Source organism: Botrytis sinoallii (assembly GCF_014898435.1).
Source record: "Botrytis sinoallii strain Bc 23 chromosome Unknown BSIN_022, whole genome shotgun sequence".
In the NCBI taxonomy this organism is placed as follows: Eukaryota; Fungi; Ascomycota; class Leotiomycetes; order Helotiales; family Sclerotiniaceae; genus Botrytis; species Botrytis sinoallii.
This window is the reverse complement of record NW_024066049.1, coordinates 646,774-668,280: the sequence shown is the minus strand read 5'-3', so window position 1 is coordinate 668,280 and position 21,507 is coordinate 646,774. Positions and strand designations below refer to the sequence as shown.

At 42.5% G+C, this 21,507-nt stretch overlaps 6 protein-coding genes across 6 annotated transcripts; 4 read left to right on the top strand and 2 right to left on the bottom strand.

The window, feature by feature from the left end:
* Window positions 1-376: 376 nt before the first annotated feature.
* Window positions 377-1,705, top strand: EAF02_009907 (uncharacterized protein; the record flags this gene model as incomplete). Its single annotated transcript, XM_038905955.1, has 1 exon — window positions 377-1,705. One exon carries the CDS (start codon window positions 377-379, stop codon window positions 1,703-1,705), a length of 1,329 nt encoding a protein of 442 aa, XP_038754378.1.
* Window positions 1,706-5,065: 3,360 nt separating this feature from the next.
* Window positions 5,066-6,451, bottom strand: EAF02_009906 (uncharacterized protein; the record flags this gene model as incomplete). The annotated part of the gene is made up of 1 exon (XM_038905954.1): window positions 5,066-6,451. One exon carries the CDS (start codon window positions 6,449-6,451, stop codon window positions 5,066-5,068), a length of 1,386 nt encoding a protein of 461 aa, XP_038754377.1.
* A 25-nt stretch (window positions 6,452-6,476) lies between these two features.
* On the bottom strand, window positions 6,477-7,115 carry EAF02_009905 (uncharacterized protein; the record flags this gene model as incomplete). Its single annotated transcript, XM_038905953.1, has 2 exons — window positions 6,477-7,028; window positions 7,107-7,115. The coding sequence occupies 2 exons, from the start codon at window positions 7,113-7,115 to the stop codon at window positions 6,477-6,479; spliced, it is 561 nt and encodes a 186-aa protein (XP_038754376.1).
* Window positions 7,116-9,605: 2,490 nt separating this feature from the next.
* EAF02_009904 (uncharacterized protein) lies at window positions 9,606-10,647 on the top strand (the record flags this gene model as incomplete). The annotated part of the gene is made up of 4 exons (XM_038905952.1): window positions 9,606-9,706; window positions 9,785-9,949; window positions 10,073-10,248; window positions 10,355-10,647. 4 exons carry the CDS (start codon window positions 9,606-9,608, stop codon window positions 10,645-10,647), a joined length of 735 nt encoding a protein of 244 aa, XP_038754375.1.
* A 4,378-nt stretch (window positions 10,648-15,025) lies between these two features.
* Window positions 15,026-16,818, top strand: EAF02_009903 (uncharacterized protein; the record flags this gene model as incomplete). Its single annotated transcript, XM_038905951.1, has 2 exons — window positions 15,026-15,683; window positions 15,737-16,818. The coding sequence occupies 2 exons, from the start codon at window positions 15,026-15,028 to the stop codon at window positions 16,816-16,818; spliced, it is 1,740 nt and encodes a 579-aa protein (XP_038754374.1).
* Window positions 16,819-18,917: 2,099 nt separating this feature from the next.
* On the top strand, window positions 18,918-20,788 carry EAF02_009902 (uncharacterized protein; the record flags this gene model as incomplete). Its single annotated transcript, XM_038905950.1, has 4 exons — window positions 18,918-19,135; window positions 19,195-19,580; window positions 19,685-20,370; window positions 20,431-20,788. 4 exons carry the CDS (start codon window positions 18,918-18,920, stop codon window positions 20,683-20,685), a joined length of 1,545 nt encoding a protein of 514 aa, XP_038754373.1. The 3' UTR covers window positions 20,686-20,788.
* Between the last annotated feature and the right edge of the window lie 719 nt (window positions 20,789-21,507).

Sequence of the window (21,507 nt, the reverse complement as noted above, 5' to 3'; positions counted from 1 at the left end):
AGATGCGCTAAGGTTATAATAACTAGCGCATTTGTGCAGAATTTTGGCACCACCAGGGAGTACTAACAACATCTCACCCTATTTGTGCCATGATTTCGACTCTCAGGGCATGAATCATGCAACTGAATAGTCTCTTCCACGCCGCAATTTTCTAATTCTAATTCTTGAGGTCTACTGTAACCTTCGGGGTTACAACGACAACCGAGACCATGTTTCAGCTCCCGAGAATATGAGTATAGAAGGGCTTTGTACAAGATTAGTGAAGTGGATCTCAAAGTTTTGCTAACATTAGTACCTCGTTACTTCTTTTTCTACACGATTATATTGCCGTGTTGAGATCTAGCTTGTCGTTCTCCGCTAATTGTTACAGAGAATAATGCTTTCCGAAGGACTGTTCAATACAACGGTCTGTCCATCCCAAAATCTCGTCTGCGGCTGGGTATCGAGCCCTAATACCCGAGGGACGATCAATATTATTTGGAGCTCCCTGAGCACTATCTGGCTGTGTACATGGACCGCTTTATGCTTGAACATACCGGAACAGCAAAGCTCACGAGGCTGGCGCATGATGTTATACAAATTCCGATGGCAGATGTTCGCCGTCTTCTTTCCGGAGGTTCTCGTTGCTCTAGCAGCCGAACAATGGATATCTGCGAAGCAATCTGTCCGCACATTTCGGGAGTTAGGTCATAATGATTGGACGATCAGACACGGATTCTTCGCGGATATGGGTGGGATAATCGTAGCACCCAAAGACTCAGACCACTTTGCAATCGATAGCTATCAACTGGCACACTTGATCAGAAACAATTACATATCGCTTCCTCCGATTGAAATCAGCGATATTCGAGCTGTGAATAAAGCTGATGGGCTCGCGAGAGCAGTAACTATGGCTCAGATGGCATGGTTCTGTATAGCATGTCTTGGTCGGAGCGTAGAAGGACTCAACATTACCCCAGTGGAGCTCGAAACCTTAGCTTTTATTCTGTGTACCACGCACACATTCTTCTTCTGGTGGAACAAACCGCTCGATCCAGCCAGACCTTTGATTTTGTCTTTAAATAAGACTACCGAAGAACTCTGCATGCCAGGCCACGATCCAGAAAGCTTCGAGCGAACGCCGCTAGATTTTGTAAGGCCAGCACCAGACTCGAAAAGTCTTATTGCCCCGTTTTGGTTTGGGCTCAAGGCTACTTTCAATGTGCAGCAATACTTACGACCGAGTAAGCGTCCAATAACACCAAAAATAGCACGTAAGACAATTGCCAATAGCACAATTCACCCAGCTGAGGGAATCGGGTGGATTCTCACACTGTATTTGATATGTTTCCAGGCTATGTTCTATGGGCTTCACATCGGTATTGCATGGAAGATTCCTTTCCCAACTCATCTAGAATTCTCGATCTACGAGCTCGCAAATATTGTGGATTTCGGGTTAATCGTCATGTTTATTCTGGCTTTACCGCTTGGGGCGCACTTTGCACCTTTCATTGGAAGAGTAGTTTTCAAGAAAGAGGCCTCAACTGTTTTAGAGGTAGCTGCTATGTTGCCACCTTGGGGAAAGCTACTTGTCCATGGACCATTCGTCATTGGGTATATCATAGCAAGAGTCTTGGTCTTAGGAGAGAGTGTTGTCGCTTTGAGGGCAATGCCTGATATTATATTCCAAGACCTCGATTGGTCGAATTTTTTACCTCACATTTAGAAGAGTAGGGCTAGAAACTTCATCATCGGGATAGTTGAGAGCTTACATTCAAGAGACGGGTTCAAAGGTTCGGAGAGCGTTAGTAGTATCTATCTAATTGTAATATATATGTTGTAAAATTCTTGAGCCCGCGGAAAAATTATAGTTCCGAGCTTTTGCGGATTCTTGTATGGCTACCAGTGGGTGCATGGATTGACGGGACAGGCGAGTAAAAAGCTTCCTGGATAAGAGGAGGACTTGAAGAGAGAAGGAGAAAGAAAAATGAAAGGAATGACTTGGATACAAGACAAGCTTTAAAACAATGTGGGTAATGCACACTCCTAATAGTGTAAAGCTATGCTTGTTATTCGTCGGTTAATTATCTGCACTGAATCCAAATAATTGGAAGATCCATATCCCAAAGTAAATTGACCATCTTAGATATTCTGAGCATGCAAGATGAATGGAATTAGCATGAGCTGTATGTTAAATGGAGGTTGGATCTCCCACCCAGATTGGAAGAATGCTGCTTGAAAATTTGAATCTAGATAGCTTATTCTCAGTAGTTCATCAGTCGTACATCAATCTCAATCTGCAAATATTTCGAATGAGCTATCCCCTAGACTGCGGATTACAGCCGGCTTCGCTTATAATATCTCATTAGCTAATCAAAGTATTATAATCTAAGAGTTCTTGAAATCATAAATTGTATTATTTTGAAAATGAAATATAATAGGATTTAAAAACATTATATAATTTTTTTTTAAAAAAAAATAAGGCATATAAATCTAAAATAGATTTTTTAATTATTATTAATTTTTTAAATTCCAATCTTAAATTACAATTTAATAGTTTTTATATTTGATATAATTTGTAAAGTTATTAATATTCTTATTTGTGTATGGGTCATATTTACTTGCTGTAATCCGTAGTCTAGGGGATAGCATTATAGATTGAACCTTCTTTAAAATTGAACTCATGTACCTCGGATATCCTAGCTAGAGTAGCTGCAGTAGCTTCAATCGTCTTGACTTCTTGATCATTGTACATTAACCTGCTCGAATGTTAATAAATATAGATAAGCAGCTTTGCTGAGCCGATTAGTTCAAGTTAGTTCAAAACTATACATTAAGATGATATGCGAGTCGACAGCGCTTTTTTTGCGGGTGGTTTATAAGCCCAAACATCCAAGGAACGATGAACATTATCTCTTGCCTCACATTAATACTTGAAAGGGGCAAACATAGCTCGGTAATCTTTGAATTTGATCGAAGATGTAATAATGTAGATATCAAATAGATATCAATGGATTTCAGTATACTATTATCAACCTATGTTCGAACCTTTGTACGGTTTAATAAAAGTCATCAGGAGAACTTCGAATATCGAAATTTTGGAAAAAATCCAAGGTGGCAAGATCTTTGGATTTATTGACCTGGATTCATCCTCCAAAGCTATTTACTCCTGGGCTAGACCACTCATCAGATATACATTAGCTGCAACCTTTTAGCTTGACGTGTACCGTCTAATTACTTTTACGAAGCAGCTTTACCTCTGACTTACTGCGCGATGGGTAGAAAGATGAGCATTGCCATTATATCAAAAATTGCCGTCTCACTGTTAGCACTAGGTGAGTATTTGTTTCGCAACAGAATATCATACAAATAGGCAACGATAGAATTCAAGAATAATGAAGTTTGACAACATGAAGCTTTGAAAATTTGCGATAATTATGGGCGGTAACAAAGAATAACGAAAGCAATTCTTTTGTTTTTCAACTTTATAATTCCTTACGCCAAAGTCTATCTCGCGATCGTCTTCTCAAATGAGAATATCACCACCCTACGGACCATTTTGAGCTCTATCAATTCTGTCTTGAGTTGTCTTAGACAACTTAGGAAGAGGCATAGGAACACGAACTTCTTCAAAGGACTTTCCCGTTCTCAACATCTCTGCCAATCCCTTTGCCGCAAGCCAAATGACAGGCATACCATGGCCATTAAATCCTGCGATTATAAATTGGTCAGACTTTTGTGGAACGAGACCAATGTGAGGGTTTGAATCGAAGGAGTATCCCATTACTATATGACAGGTCAGCTTCTTTGAGCTTAGAAAAAGTCATTGGGGGAGGGGAATAATTTACCACCAGTCCATATACTCTCAATTTTAGCATCCGATTTTTCCCATCCACGAAAGGTGCGCTGCATGAAATTCTCGTAGTACCTCTCTTTCATGGTTGGTTCAATTAACTTGCCGTCGTCTACATTGTTATACCATTGATCCTTATGGGAACGAAATGTTGCTGAAGCTCCACCCACAATGATACTTCCATCAGATCTAGGAATAAGGTAATCGAGAATTCCATCCTCAGTACGAACAATATAGGAGTAACCGATAGGAGGTGCAGTAGCATCTTTGGAAACTGTAATATGGCAGCATATACCTTTGCATAGAATGATGTTCTTGGCATATTCGGGGAGAAGACCAGAAACATAGGCATTGTTTGCGTGGACGACCTTCCGGGCTCGAAGAATTCCGCGAGAAGTTTGGACCAAGTGATACCCATGAGCTGATTGTTTGATCGAAATGACAGGAGTGTTGGTTTGAAGGTTGACAGAGCCGGTAGCTAGGGCGGAAGCAAGGAGAGAGATGATAAGCTTGTATGGATTGATTGATTGATTGATTTCATTTACGTCCACGTTCAGTCTAAGACTATATAGGACGGCTAGGCCTCTAGAGGCTCTAGCAGGTAACTTTTTATTCTACAAAGATGGATATATTCGATTTAGGGAAGTGAAAACAAATGTTGGGGACCAGTGCCCGCTTATTATACGCATTGCATATAATAAGGAGATTCTATGATTCAAGATACCGGAAGTGTTAACGTTTTTATTTTGGGCGAAATCTTCAAAGGTTTGTGTAGCTAAAACTAGACCAGTGAGGAGACCATATATCTACCAAAGATATCATTGCAGATGCGGGCTAGCCAAATTTCAATTTTTCTTTTAAACCAGTAGTAGAATTCTCAGAGTTCGTGATTTTCGTAGGCAAGATTGGAGAAGATTCACGGCTAGGCATGGGTGATGTGGGCTCAAGGTGAGGAAGAAAAGTTTTTATTGTATAGCTAACTACTACTCAGCTACTATGCCGTTATGAAAGAATAAGGCTGATGGAACAGAATCTTGTGGTACAAGTATGATACTATTCTCCACTGTAACAATTGAAATTCAAAGACCAACACCGGAACAGACTAGCAAGCAAGCCTAAGCCACCACAAGAGGCCCTCAAGCGAAATTTATCTTGGCAGAATGAAGCAAAGACGTAACCCTATTACCTAACATCCGAAAAAAAGAGGAATAGATACATGTCGAAGTCTATTGTTCACAATTCCTCATCCGAACCATCGAGATCCATGGCCATCTCTCCATTTACAATGCGTTGATGAGTCAGTGCACCTTCTCGGTTGCTGTTGTAGAATGCCAAACGCTGTACAATCCAATCGTTCTTGGGAGCAGCTTTGTTGACGGGAATGGAGTTGAAGGCGTGCATTTCTTGGGGGAATTCGAAAGACTGGTTTGATTCTTTGGGGGTGGTGGTTGGAGATTGTGCGGGGACTGGAGTGGTGTTGATGGTATCGTCTTTGTGGATGGTTTCTTGGCTCTGAGAAAGGGGTTCTTTCTTAGCAGCGGGTGGAGGAGGTGTATTGACGGGAATAAAGTTGTCGTCGTCATCGTGGTTGTAGAATTCTAGGCTCGCTAATTCTGGAAATCTGGCCGCAAAGTAGGCATCTGTGTAGCCAGCGGCAGCTTCGGCTTCAGCTTCAGCTTTTGCCGCTGCTTCAGCCTCCTTGATTCTAGCTTGGTTGGCCAGATTTCTTGCTGTCCATTCGGCGATTTTCTTTTGTTGAAGACGGGCAGTTTCATCCAAAGTGGCGAATTTGGTAGGGGTAGCGCTTTTAGATGGGGGTTTGGGAGAGCTGGTATTGAAAGAGCGTGTAGTATCTTGAGTTCTAGGTCTGTCAAGATTGGTTGATGCTTCAGCTTCCTTCACCTTCGTAGCTTCGTTCTTGGCAGTCCATTCTGCAATCTTCTGTTGTTGTTGGATGACATGTTCATCTGGAGTAGAAAAACTAACAGAGGAACGTCTGCGAGATTGCTTGGGTGAATCTGAAGCATAAGAAAATCCTGATTTGGCGGAAAACTTCATTCCATGCTTCGTACGCTCTTTATTCTTCTCGCGTTCTTTCTGCTCAGCTATATGTTTTGACATCAGTTCGAATGGACCCATGTAGCTGTAATTCCACGTCTGGTAGTTGTGGGGAATGGGACATGAGGTTCCGTAACGTTTGCGTCGACCGTCTTCCCAAAATTGTTCTTGCTTGATGTGTCCGCCGGATGTACGCAATACGCATTCGATACACATTCCCTCCCAGAAATTCAATGCATTTTTTTTGATCTTCACAATGTGGTTGCCGGATAAGGTTTCTGCACAGTGATCAGAAGCGTGAGATGGACTGGCACAATTCCAGAAGTTCACTCCTTCGCTCTCGAGTATATCTCTGATGGAACAATTTCTGCGCACGATGGAAGGAATGACGAGACAGTCTCTCAATGACTTATTGTATGCTACCATGCACTCTCCACCTGCCTCGCAGAATTCGTTGCAGAGATGATCCAGTGAATCGAGGAGATTATTGGTGATTTCACGCTCGAGAATTCTAGTCTTGAGACGAACGAGTTGCTCTGTATCCACGAAATCAACTAACATTCTCTATAACGAAGAGACAAAAATACTAACTCAAAATCCTATGCTCGAAGCGAAATTCCGCACGCCCCGTCAGCGGATTCAATCCATGCATCTCGCCACTTCTCCACTCCAAAACAAGACATTTGGTAATTCGCGCAAAGGCTTCCGCGTGGCGGAAGATGTAGGATGGGTACAACATAACTTTCATATCGTACAAGGACATTTCGTTTTCGCTGCGATCGGCCCAGAATTTGGAGAACCAAGGTTCGAGTTCTTCGGTCTTGAACCATTTTATGCCGAGATCGAGGATGTGGTAGAGGGTTGCGATGGTTTCTTGATCGAATGTTGAGTGGATGTTGGGGATGGTATGGGTGTTGAGATCAAGAACACCGTGGATGATTCGGAGGATGGTTTCCATAGCAGAGAGGTTGACATCGTAGAGGGTGAGGGAATTGGTGGGGGAATCGTGGATTTCGGAGGCGAGGTCATGGGTGCAGTGCTTCTCTAGGGTGCTGCGAGAGACGAGGAATATGGTGGAGGCAAAGGAATCCACTTCCAAAACTTGTAGGTGGAAGTCGCCGGATGGGTCGATGATGAGCTGGGGAGGGTTAGGTTTGGGATGATGGAGTGGGATTGAGGGAGTTCTAGTGAGAACAATATAGATAGGTAGACTTACTACAGGCATCTTGAAAATTTGATGGGTGTATAGCGGGTAGTCTCCTGATGGTCGGCGGAGAATTACAGGCGCAAGACGCGTGGTGGGGGTGGTTTACAGAGTCCTAAGCAAACCAAAAGTTTAGAATAAGATCTCACACTGTGCTGATCGTTTCGGATATGTGTGCGACTTACTTCAACTTACGATATCAACACAGAATTGTTTTACAAGAGATGTGTGGTTGACTGCATATCAAAGGTAGTGTAGGAGAAGGTTAAAGATCGAGGGAGATGTCGGGAATTCAAAGATCAAAATAAGATTTGGGAGAAGAGATGGAATTGTACGCAAGCCTATGAAACTGAAGAATATGAGTTTGGCGCATACGCATAAGAAAAAACAGAAGAGGATGCGGATTTGTGGAATGGGTTGTAAGGGAGACAGTGGTTTGGAGAAGACGCGTTAGTATAAATGAGGGTTCAAATGGCGCTAGGAATAAGCTGATTGCCGTGTATCAAACAAAAATCTGCATCGATAAAGTTGGAAATCTCTTTTCACAATTATAATGTGCGAGGATATGGGACTCTGGAAAGTTGATGTTTTGTAGAGGATTATTTACAGGGATAATTTCATGGTCTTGGGGTTTGTGTACTTGAAGATAGGACCGGAAGACACAGATTTGGCCTCGGAAAAATCGAAAATGAAGAGTTAAATATCAGTTTCGTGAGGTCAAAGGTGAGTTTGGTTTGAAGTTGATAGAAATTCAGGTGAGGGAAACGATTGTACTAGGTTGACTTGATTTGATTAGTGAAGATACAAGTAGCAAGTGAGGTGTGAGTTTAGTTAATAGATACAAGTAGGTGGAGAGTGAGGTGTTTGATTTGATTGATCTGGATGCAGGTGAAGTTGAAAAGTTGGTCGAGCTGGATACGTTCACAAGTTACATGTCTGGGTATTCATTTGATCACAATAATTGATTTATACAATCGCAGAGCGAAAGTCGAAATTGAAGGTCCATGCTATTGAAAGAGATATACACTGAAGATGGCCCTTCTCATGCTATCATGGTATACGCGTTATTCAACCCGCAGATGCAGACCTTGAATCAAAACGCTTGAGTGATATGCAGTTTATTCCCTTTTCCTCGTCCCCGCGTGCAAAATGAAGTTGTATGATATTTCTGCTGGATAGCTGTCACGTTTTCGATCTTGCAACCTCACGTTCTGTAGTCCATGATTACAGATGAAGCACAAGAAATGCAAAAGTCCTAGAGCTGCAACCGCTAAGAAAGAGATGCAGTCGAGACAGTCAGAAATGCAATAATCACTCTAACATAGGGGTAGATAACCGAAAGTATATGGTCCGTGCATCAACCCCTCGATCTTGTCTGGGGCATGAAGAGCAAGATCAAGTAGAATTCTGTAGGTGATAGTGCATGTATTCCCTATCTTGGTTGAATTTGGAATCAGATTAAGTTATATGTTCATGAGAGTGTTGTCCTAACCAGTGAAATTCTCACGTGTAGTCATCCTCTAACGAATGAGCAAAGTAAAGCTAGGACACTCATAGTACACACTACGAGCCCCTCGCTCGATTATTTCATCCCTCTACCGCTTCCACTTCCCGATAGCTCACCGTCATCCAAGTTTCTATCGTATCGTCGGTCTTGCAATAGCCGCGATGGATACGAGACCTGTTCCATAAGAGTAGCCCGAAACCTCTTAATCCAAACCACTGAAATAAACCGAATGTGTGAATTGCCACGTGACTGTCTAACAATTCCATGAAAACCTCTTCGCGTTTCCAAAACAGAACATCGTCTTGGAGTTCCTCGGAAATCAGTCCCAATTGAGAAGGGAGTTCGACAGTGTAAACTTCATCGATAGCGATAATTCCGTATCCCATCAGCATCATCTCTTTTCAATGACACATAAGCACAATAATTCCCACCCATTCCATTCCTCCAAAGAAACGCTATTACTAACTTCGCAGGAATCGTTCATATCATCATAGCTATTGAGCGATCACACAGACTACAATGAATTTAAATCCCAAACCCAAGAAACCCGACCCACCCCCACAAGCTGCCTTCCTGCCTAAATCGCCAAGTCTACACGTGCCAATCTTTCACGTGCTACATCGCACGTGCCTCAATTCTGCCTGCAAAAGCGGAGCTGTAGCCTGTCGATCCGTCTCGCATTCCACGCTCATTTGATTGAAATTGACGAAATGAGATCTCGAACGTGAAGCTTGGCGATGGAATGGAAATGGATTTGAAGATATAGATGTTGATTTCGGCTTGGATTTGATGAATGTGAAGATTTGAAGATACAGTTTCTGTGTTTAATTTTGGAATCGATTGTTTATATTTCTTGAAGAAGTCGAGGAAATATTGTATTATTTATACGGTATATTATATCTACGTATATACAGAGAGTTTACCTCGAGACATAAGGCTTGCGATAAATCATTGGAAAGAAGATATAGAAGACAAAACCAAAACAAATCGACAAATTAATCACAATGTCTACCTTTGCCCTCTTCAACTCTTTCCCCCCCGAAATCCACAGTATAATCCTCGAACAATGTCCCCCAAACGACCGTACCTGTCTCAGACTCACGTGGTATGTTTCCTCTTTCCCCCTTTCCCATCCCATCCCATCATCTCGCATCTACAAGATATACACTAACACCCCATCAAGTAAATACCTCTATACTCTCTCACCCCCCGAATACCCCGTTTCCCTCGACTATTCCCCTACCCCCGAAGTCTTCTGCTCAAAACCTGAAGTATCGCATATTTCCCCTGGTGTTCACAAACCGTGGCGCTTTCCCATCCGCAAATGTGGATTAGGAGCACAACTATGGTGAGTTTTCTCTTCAATCGATATCCCACTCATCAATTCTCATTCCAATTCTGATTCTCATCCCATTTATCCTATTTGACTAGATGAGAAAACAAAGGATGAAAAATACTAACACGATAACAGCCATGATCGTTCCCTCCACTACATAAACATTCTCCGCGCGGCGGAAAATCTTCCCCCTCTAACAAGAAAAAAATGTCAAGATCATTATTGGGGTGATCACTGTGAATGTTTCTCTCGCTCGAAGATGCTGCATAAACAATTGCAGAAATGGATGCCGAAGGATATGAAATATTGTGGTGAATGTAGTGTTTTCACCAAGAGGAGGAAGAGCAAAAAGTTTCGATTGTGAGTCCTCTTCTACGAATTTGGAGCATAGAAGTGAGAAATTGTTATAGAAAATAGGTACACATGGCCGCAAGAAACAATATAATCGCAATTCTCATATCAAATCGAATCTGTGGACAAATCATAAGGGACGCGGTGGTTATTATCATAAGTTGTGGAAGAAAGAAGAAAATGGTTCAAGTAAAGTTTATTTTTCTCTTTCTTCATACTCCTCCTTCCTCTTCCCTACTTCCTCTCCCAACCACCATCCCCTAACAACTTCCAAGCAACTCCGCCTTCGACAAACATGGGAAGCTCGTCTCCGTCTCGGCAAGCGAGACTCCAATCCGCTAAATCTACGGAAAGAATAATGCCCCGTCCTTAGATATTTAGATACGACTTGGTCAAGACATGAGCGAGGAAGCTGGGTTTCAGTCTAGAGTTTGGCTGGGAGGAGTATGGGTGATGGTGATGGTGTTGATATTGATTTTGATTCTGGGGTCTGTATTATGAGGCGAAAAGGGAGTTTTGATCCCAACGAAAGAAAGGAAAGCGGGTGGGCTGGGAGAAAAGAAAAAAGAAAAAAGAGAACAAGCGAGGATATCAGTTATTGATTAATCTTCTCCCAGGCTTCCACACACAAATTCACACATTCAAAAGCACAAACAAAGTATTTATCGTCTAATTCAAAAGTCACAAGCCACCCTCTTAATTCCTAACTGGATTCTGAGTTCCTTTGAATGCAAAAACAAAACCCTCCTCACTGTCACCCATCTCTTTATTTCTCCATTTCTATATCTCTATACCTGTCTACCAAAGCTACCATCACGACGAGTCAGCGGCAAATTACACATCACGAACTCGTAGATTGGAAACGGAGCAATACAATACTAATCATCTTCAAAAAACATAGAAATTGCAAGCTATAAACACAAAACCGGATTATTAGATAGGATATAAACATGCCAGACTGGAAGAATATCCCAATGGAGGGGTTGGATGTTTTTCCTATCTATACTGCTTAATCACATAAGTTACAATAAATATATCGCACAGTCAGCGCATCTGGGTTATACATATTAGATAGACGGAATCGATTGGGAATTTGATATTTACTGTTATATCTTCTGCTAACTTATTATTGGTACTTATGTAAAGGATCTAATCATCAACTCGTCAACTCATCAAAACCCAGAAAAACTCACACAATCTCAATAAAAAAATCAGTCACTACATTACACCACATCACATCACCTACACACTTTACTCCGTGATCAAATGAATACATACAGATACATATAGGCTCACATAAAAATATAAAAATATATCAAAACCAAAAGCCAAAAAAATCACTGACTCCCCATAAAAAATCAGACACAACCCCATTGTATATCACCCGCTCTATACTACCTACAAACTATACCTCTCAGTCAAAGCCAATGTTATAATAGAAAATATACACACATATACATACGTATATACATTCATCTAAATCACACATGCATTCGCGCATCCATAAATCACACAAACATAAATCCCACCAACATCAAAAGATTACAAAACTATATACCCTTACTCACACTTACTTATACCCACTCACTCACTTACCTATTCACTCACTCCCCAACTACCCCATCAAGCCAACAAACCACCACTCTATCACTCCAACAAACTCCACCAGATTTCCCCAACTTCCCCAACTTCCCAACTCACTCACTCACCCACTCACTTTCCTCCACCAGATTCCCCCAACTCCCCAGTTCCCCTACTACCCCATCAAGCCACAACACATCAAACCACCACCCCTTCAAACCTCAAAACCACAACCCTTCAAACCTTCAAAATCCCACTCCCGAGATATAATATCCCAATATCCCAATATCCCAATATCCCAATATCCCAATATCCAAACCAACCACCTCAAATCAGAAAGCTACACCCCGCTACACTCCGCTACACTGACTGACTGACTGAATATCCATCCCCAAGTCCCGAGTCCCGAGTGCCGAATCTCGAGTCCCGAGTCCCAAGTACCACTTTCAACGAACGAAGCATGAGTGAGTATGAGTGAGCATGAGCATAAGTTGCCATTCCATCCCCTCTATTCCAACCTCTCTATTCCAACTCCCCAACTCCCCAACCCCAGCCCCCAACTCCCCACTCCATATCCCTCCCCACCCCATCCATCCATTCATTCACAATTTCACAAATGCAGACCATATGCAGAAAAAAACAAACAAACAAAAACAAGTAAACAAACAAACGAAAATCCCACGGACATGGAAGAAATCGGGATCTAAACGACCAGGGTTCCCAAGTTCCCAAGTTGGGAAGGTGGTAATGGTGTGGGATATCCATATCCATATGCATGTATGTATGCATGTACTCCGTAAGTGTGGAGTTCGGGATGTGTGGGAGCGGATGGAATGGGAGTGAATGGGTAGGTATGTATATGGGTTACCGATCCGATACGATACGATGCCGATACTGTGATATTTTGGGTACATGTGATAATTTCTATTCCGTGTGAAGTTTCTACAATATGATAAAATACAATAGCTATTCATTCCAAAGGTCTATGAACTCTTGAAATCAAAGCCAAACAAATCAAAAAACATCTTACAATATCTTCAATACTTTTGATTATCGCACACCCAGGACCCAGATAACAACAGAATAAATCCCCAAATAATTCCAAAAAAACCCATAGAGGGGAAACGGCCCTTTTCCCCCTCGATTCTCCTCCCATCCAACCGCTCCCATCCCCTTCCCCCAACTATTCACAAGCATACGGAGTACAGTGGTGTGAGACCATGTTTTGTTGTACAGCATGCAAATTGGGGAAGCGGAAACGGCCCTTTTCCCTCACCTTTTCTCCCCATTCTCCTCTCACCCACTCCCCAACCTGTTCAAGATATCTTAATTCCGCAATGATCAGCAAGCGCGAATACTAAACGGTAACTGAATATTGATTTCATTTTAGTGAAAGGTCCATCTATAGAAACAAGGGTAGGTGCACTTGCACTGCGTACTTTGATGTGTTAAGATAAATTTTGACTTCAATGACTATTGATAAAGACGTCAATGACAACGTGGTCGTCTAAACACGTGAATTCAGTTTTTGTTGCCCACCAGAACATCATACCATTGACTAGATGCAGATAATTGTCCCACATCTCGTAAACAAATATGGAACGCGCCGTCTTGTGATTTTGTAGTGCTAATATCATCCAGATCGTGAGATGATACATAACTCTAGCAATATGCAGCAAACCCACCTTATCTTATAAATCCCACAGATTATTTCAAGCCAGTGAGGCTCCGAATCATCCGACAAAGCCACCGGACATCTCACTCGTTCCGACCAAACCGTCATAGCCAGCATGGCAACGATTTCGATTATTTCACGAAAATCAAGGAACGTCCAAGAAAAGAAAAGTAAACGAGATACCAGCCCAGGAGTCCCAATTATGGAATATCTCGTACCCATTAAATGGTGGATCGTTTCTAGGATTAGCCCCACTTGCCGGATATCCATTTTCGATTTATCCGATGAGCATCATTGCCTATGATGCTCACCTCCAGAGCCTCATTTCTGTTTGTAAGGTCTCGAAGCGTTTCGCAAGGGAAATCCCTTACTTTTGTTTCTCACCGACATGCAGGATTCATACGGTATGCAGGACAACACTCGAAAAAGGAGTGTTCGATCAAATCGCTAAGTTCGACGGGAGCGGCGAGCGCGGACCACTAGATGATAAACACCAACCAATAGCTAATTGAAAAGCCACTTTGTAAAGTTTGCAGTAAACCATAAAACCCTTAAAAATAGCTGCCGTCAGTAAATGTTGTGCTTGGATATATTACAGAAATAGACCAATGTATTATCTCCGGCATAGTCGCAAATTAGTACTGCCAAAACTTCAATTTCATAGCGCAATGCACGAATCTTCCGATCGAGTATCGAAAAAGTAATAGAATAATGCGTGCAGCAGTCGATGCATCGTAAACAAGTGCTACAGATGCCAACTTTAGCCCATCAAAATTTGCACACGACCACTTGGCGACAGGTTCAAAACTTTAAAGCCCGGACGCGAATTGTTCGTGTACCGGAAACCCCTAGACATCAGATCCTTCTAGTGATGTTCTAGTGTCATTCTAGCGCGTTTAGGAATCCACAAATATGGACCCAGCCCTGTTGAAAAAATTTGACGGGCTTCAATGCGAACAGTGAGTGACGGTTTCAGTGAAGGACCCTACAGCAAAATTTGATGATTTTCGACATTGTAAAGTTAATGAAAATAGTCGTAATCAGCTACTCTCTCTTGCTTCAATCATGCAATGAGCGGCTTTATCGTAGACCATGCACCAAATTCCTTACACACTTTTTAATTCCGTTGGCGAGGCGAGTCGGAAGGATGTGTGTTAGGATACCCGATGTGAATCTAGTGCCGGCTTCTTTGTGGATCAAAACTAAAAGTCAAACCCGATATCAACAACGATTGAATCAGGCAGTCCACCAAAATATGGAACTCCAACTTGAAGTGCCGCCGAAATCTCTTCACGCGGTTTTTCCTCGGTCTATGACGACATAGATCAATGGCAACACGTACCGGCACGCAGGTCGATGATGACTTACTGGGAAAATGTGGTGCTCCAACAGTTGGAGAGCATATTAACGGGCCCCCTCTCTGGAGTCTCCTTATTTCAAAATTTGAATAAATCTCCCCAAGTATCCCCTCATTCCCGAAAATGTCGACTTCCCAGAATCCTCACAACGAACCTCAAGAATACGACATGGCAGACCTTCCAAAGCACAATGGGCCTCGCCCCGCCCCCAACAATAAGGACAGTTCGAACTCTGAACTACCGGATTTGAAGCAAGAGGAAAATCGAACACCACCCGTTGGACGAGTAGCAGGGGGTTCTTTCTTAGAGTCGATGCGTGGTAGCGATAGCGACAATGTTGAAGACGGTCCTCTGAAAGAGGTCAATATCGATATGCCAGAAACTCGCACTGAGCTTATCACAAAAGATGGAGGGGAATATATTCTTCTTCATTTCGCCAATGGAGATCCAGAGAATCCTTTCAACTGGCCCACAGGAAAGAAAGTATTTATCACAGTCTTGCTGTGTATGATGACACTTTTCATCGGTTTGGCAACAACTGCATATAGTAGTGGAATCACTTCAATGTGCGATGACTTTGGTGTTTCGACCGAATTGGGACAATTGGGACTCTTCTGCTTCAATATGGCTTGTGCACTCGCACCGTTGTTTCTGGCACCTTTCTGCGAATTGGTCGGCAGAAAGATCATTTATACTGGCGCTTATGCAGGCTTCATCATCATCTTCATCGGATTGGCTCTCGGCAAAAACATTGCAACAATTCTTGTCATGAGAACATTGAGTAATGATCCCTTTTTCCAAAGATAGCACTGTACAATTACTAACAAATCATAGGTGGATTGTTTGGTTGTGTAGGCACCATTCTCGTAGGTGGAACCTTCAGTGATATGTATACACCAGATTCAAGAGCTGTTCCAATGGCATGCTTCGCATATGTAGCTATCTTGGGAACGGTTGGCGCGCCAATTTATGCCGGATTCATCGACGAAACAATTGGCTGGAGATGGATCGAGGGAATTCAAGGATTGGCAAACTTACCACTTCTCGCTGCAATCCTTCTTTTTTTTCGTGAAACTAGAGGCGGTGTCGCATTGCACAAACGAGCCAAGCTTCTCCGAGCTGCAACAGGCGATGAGAGATACAAGGCCGAGATGGATCTCGAGGCAAAGGACTTGAAAGAGATGCTTCACAGTTCTTCTGTCAAGGCTGTCAAAATGCTTGCCACAGAGCCAGTCGTTTTCGCTTTCGGTTTATGGATCGCTTTCGCCTGGTTCGTCACCTTCTTGTTCTTGTCGGTCATCCCAATTACCTTTCAAGAACATCACGGTTGGAATGAAGGTATAGCTGGTCTGCCATACATTTCATTGTGTATTGGTGTGACTATCGCTTTTGGATTGAATTTCTTCCAGATCAAGAAGTACAAATCAATCATGGCGGCCCATGACCAACACATTGTTCCGGAATCCAGATTGTACGGTGCAATGTGTGGTGCTTGTTTCCTCCCCATCGGATTGTTCATCTACAGCTTCACCCAGTATGGCTTCATTACATGGGTTGCACCAGCCATTGCACTTGCACCAATCTCCATGGGCATTTTCTTCATTTTCGAATCCACATACAGTTACACTTCGGATTGTTATGGCGAAAATAGTTCCTCCGCCATTGCTGGACAGGGTTTGATGCGTAACGCCTTGGGTGCAGTGGCGCCATTGTTCGCAAGCCAATTCTTCCACAATGTCGGTAGCCAATATGCCGGTTTGATTCTCGCAATCGCTGGTACTGCCTTGACCTTCATTCCTTTCATCATGTTCAAGTACGGACATCTTTTACGAGCTCGGTCCAAGCTTGCTAGTACGCAGAAGGGCGATGAAGAGCAAAAGAAGAAGACTGGTCTTTACACAGCCCCTTTCGTGTGAAGGACTTGATTTAGAGGAGATTCCGGTTCGGGACAAGTCGTGCAACGATATTTGTCGGACCCTTTTCGTTGACCTGACGGCGGGTTCTATTCACATGGGTGGTTGGATTCATCCGCGTTGTGTATATGATTCCAGACTGTCTCCGGAAGGACAAAATCTTCCATCGCGGGTCACTCCGCAGTTTTAGTATTGTTTATTGTAGCATAGCATAGCATGGCGGGATAATGGTGTCAATGACTGGGCGATCTATGATCGAATTTATGAGGGAAACCTGGGATTGGAAATATGCATTAGTCGGCGTTCATAATTTCGGGATATTATTGGGAGAATCACTATACGATACCAATGAAAACTATAGATTTGAATAATTCATGCACCATGGTTCCACCTACTCTACTCTGTGTCTTCTTCCATTCGTTGTGACTTTCTTGTTCGACTGTACCGCTGTGCCGAATTGAATGCAGATTAAACTGGATGAAACTTGAGCTCAATTGATAACTCTAGATGATCGAGCTTAACATCATTGTAGTATAAATCGTTATCGATTGGAAGATTCGAAGGTCGGAACATGTTTATGTTGCACGTAAGAAGGTAAGAAATTCGAGGCGTTGTGCGATCTGAGTTGGGTGTGTTTGCTCAAAGTTGGTTGGCTTGGTTCTTGAAAAGGTCTCAGCCAAGGGAAGACTCTTGAGGGTTTCTTTCGTTCCTGTGCCATGCGCCTAAGAGACAACGACGACAATCAAAAGAAACTCATCTGAGTTGGAGAATTCTTGTGACAAATTTCTCAAGATCATCGTAATCTGCCCTCAGAAATATCAATAGAATATTTTTCCAATTCCTTTCAATGTTCGATGCCAACTTCTGCATCTGCAGGCTCTGTTATGTTTGTTGTGGGGGTGGGGTATCCGGGGTAAGATTTGGAAGGAAAAAGAAAGATTCGTTAAAATGCGAAAAAGAGTTTGAAAGAAACCCTCGGACGATCAGTAGGGCAGTAGCGATGCTTTATATCTCTGCGTACTCTGCACATAACATTGCTGTTGCAACATATCCTTGATTGACCCCAAAGAATTTTCATGGGGAATTCCCCCAAAAGAGGTAATCCCCGCCGTTTGTGGATCACTTCACTGGTAAAAGCTTTACCGACGATGGGGGATTCCATTCTCTCTCGTAATGGTTGTGGATCGATATGACGATTACCAAAATGTTGGTAAGATGCTATTTCGGGACGCTTTTGGAAAAGAAGTCATTTGTCCCGGGTACTTGCACCATTGTGAGCGAATTCGTGGTGACATAGATGGTGTGAGAGATGACACATAACATTCATCGTCGAATTCATCGGAATACATCGTCCGATGGATCAATTTCAAGCGAATGAGTGCGACAAAGTTGAAACGGCCAGTGGCTGGAGACTTGTTGGACCAGGGGCCATTCCTATCAACCACCACACGTGTGATCCATGACGGTAGCTTCATCGGTGAATTGATGGTGTCGAATATCTCTCCGATAAACCATTTCATTCTGCTGGACCCGTCCGAGACCACCACGTCTATTGAATTTCCAGTTCGACTGTCAGTTCGAATGATGGAAGTAGGATTGCAGGCAAACTCGACGATAAGTCTTTCAATTTCATGAGGGATGGAGAATCTCACCCAAAATTGATCGACAGTCATAGGTCGTAGATGACATTGATCATTGAATAAATACACGTTTTGTGTGCCATGGATTGATAATATCCCGCAAATACGATCTTACAATGAAACAGCCTTGGAACTCCTGATCTTGATGAAGCATCTATCAGTTTTTGATCGACCATAGAAGATGATATGGTGGAAGAAGTAAGACTTTGAATCTCGATGACGACCAAACGCACCAGATTGGGCCAGTTGTGCCTTCCGTTTTTGAAATTTCTGGGAAGACGATCAAAGTATACCGCGCCGTCATCGGGACCTGAATTTGTCTGCTCATTACCTACTGCCTCTTACTTATACCCCAAAGGATCTTTCTCTTCGAATGTACCATTTCAATATATTCAGCGAGCTTGTTGAACCAAGCAATTGTTATCTTCTTTTGTCTCTTCTGATAATTATTGTGCTATCAAGATGAATGAGAGAAAAAGCAGCCAAGGTACTTCATTTTCTGATGAATTAAATGAGAAACAACAACCTCAATGTTGTTTGAGATGGGAAAGATATTCATATGCACCACAACGTCCTCGAGGCACTTCGATTATTCTGAAAGACGATGAGAATGCTCGTAACTGGTCTCCTGTTATCAAATATGCTATTTCCATTTCGGTTTTATACACAGCATTTGCAGCGTAAGTTCTTGCATACTCTGACAAGATTACTAAATACCCACGTGCTTATCATATGACAGAACTTTTGGGAATTCAACCTACACGGGAGGTATGCCAGGTGTCGTTACATCGTTCGGAATTTCAAAAACAATAGCCACTATTCCGATATCATGTTACTCTGCGGGCCTTGGTATCGGGGCATTATTTTCAACGGCATTTTCTGAAGTTTTCGGTAGGCGAATAGTATACAGAGTTACTGCACCTCTAGCATTGATCTTTACTCTTTCGGGAGGATGTGCCACAAACTTTGCCACGATTGCCATCGCCCGAACACTCGCTGGTCTTTTTGCATCTCCTTGTCTGACAGTCGGTGGAGGAATCATTAGTGATGTATGGAATATCAGTCTCGAGAAAACTGGAACTACATTTGCTGCTTTGTTCGTACTGTTTGTAGTTGGTGGTACCCGTAAGTATAATTTATCCTTTGATTCTGCACTCCCATAATTCGAAGTTCTCAATCTATGCCTCACTTTCCACATCATCTCCATTTCTAACTCATCGATGTGACAGAGACCGGGCCCATGGTCAGTGCAGCGATAATAACAAATCATTCCTGGCGATGGGAATTCTGGGTGTCGGCTATACTTTTCAGCGGCTCTACAATTTTCGCCTATTTACTTCCCGAAACTTATCAACCACAGATACTGCGCCGCCGAGCAGAAGCAAGAATGGGTCTCATAACTACCAGGGCAACACTTGCAAGACTTGTCCTTACCTCACTCGGAAGACCTTTACACATGTTACTCGTCGAACCTACAGTCTTTTCAACCGGTCTCGTTATGGCAATAACACAATCTGTGGTCCTTTCCTACCTCGTATCATATGCTAACTTGTTTGAGAAAATCTACCAACACTCACCATATGAAGTCGGAATGGCATTTTGTCCTTTGATAATTGGAAGTGTGACTGCACTTCCGACGATTGCCATCTTTGATCGACTATTTTATCGAAAACCACGAAATGAAGCAATCCGAACTGGGACCAAGGTTGCACCAGAGAAACGATTATATCCAGCCATGTTGGGGTCTATCACATTTCCTATGTCTTATTTTGGCAAGAAGATGACTTTATTCCATTTATCTTTTTGTATTACTGACAACATGATTAGGCTCGCATGGACAGGTCGCGCGGATATTCCTTCAATTATACCAACTCTATCTGGCGGAATATTCGGTTTCTCATTTGTTCTCACCATGGTATGTCTTTCAACTCCATGTAGAGATAATCAAGCAAAAGCTGACGCTAGAATCCCTTAGCTATGTCTCCCAGTGTATCATAGCGACTTCTACACTGCTCACTATAGTGCATCAATGTTAGCCGCCCTAACATTCATGCGCTTCTTTATCTCGGCTTGTTTCCCTCTCATAACACCAACGATTCTCGACAAACTTGGCTTTACATGGGCAACATCGATGCTGGGCTTTGTTACTGTATCTTTGATACCAATTCCTTGGATCCTGTATAGGTTCGGTCCTTACTTGAGAACTAAAAGTCAATACATACAAGCATAATTGAAGACCATGGGCATCCTGGTGGCATCTCGACCAATTTTCATTCATATATATAAGCGGACTGGTGGATTTACTTGCTTCGAGATCATAATTAATAATAGTGCATATTCAATAATTCTTATAATATATCACAGATCTCCTTTCCCCTCATATACTCTAAGATATGCTTCGTGAAATCACGGGAAATATACGTTCCCTTACGAAAATTTAGAAAATAACAATTCTCCTCCTCAATATCTCTCCCAACCCGATGTAATCCCACACATTCCTCCATACACCTCATCCCTACAACTCTATGATCAGTTCTACTTCAATTTAAAAATACCTACCTACTCCTCCAAAATCCAAAATCCAAAATCCAAAATCCAAAATCCAAAATCGAAATTAAGAGCGCAGCGGCTGGCCAACTCGCTCACGTGATATATTTATACATATACCAACTGTCCGTGCGCTTATATAACCTTACATACATACCTAGGAACTTCAACGTGGGACTTCATTCCAATACCTACCTAGGTAGGTACCTATAGCTACCTACCAGACTTCACTTGCTTTATTCAAGGGTTGTTTTATTATTTTATGCTTCTGTACTCTTTCTTTTGTAGGCTTTGTGGTATATAGGGACCTATAACGTATGTATTCTTTAGGGAAAAGTGGAAAGTGAAAAGTGAAATTATAGGTAGGTAGGTGTGAAAGTGTTTTGTGGAGGTGTATGAATGGTATGGATGGTGTCTTTTCGTGGTAGATGGATTGGGTTTGGAGGGGTTGAGGTTTGAGATGAAGGGTTGAGGTTTGAGATGGAGGGTTGAGGTTTGAGATGGA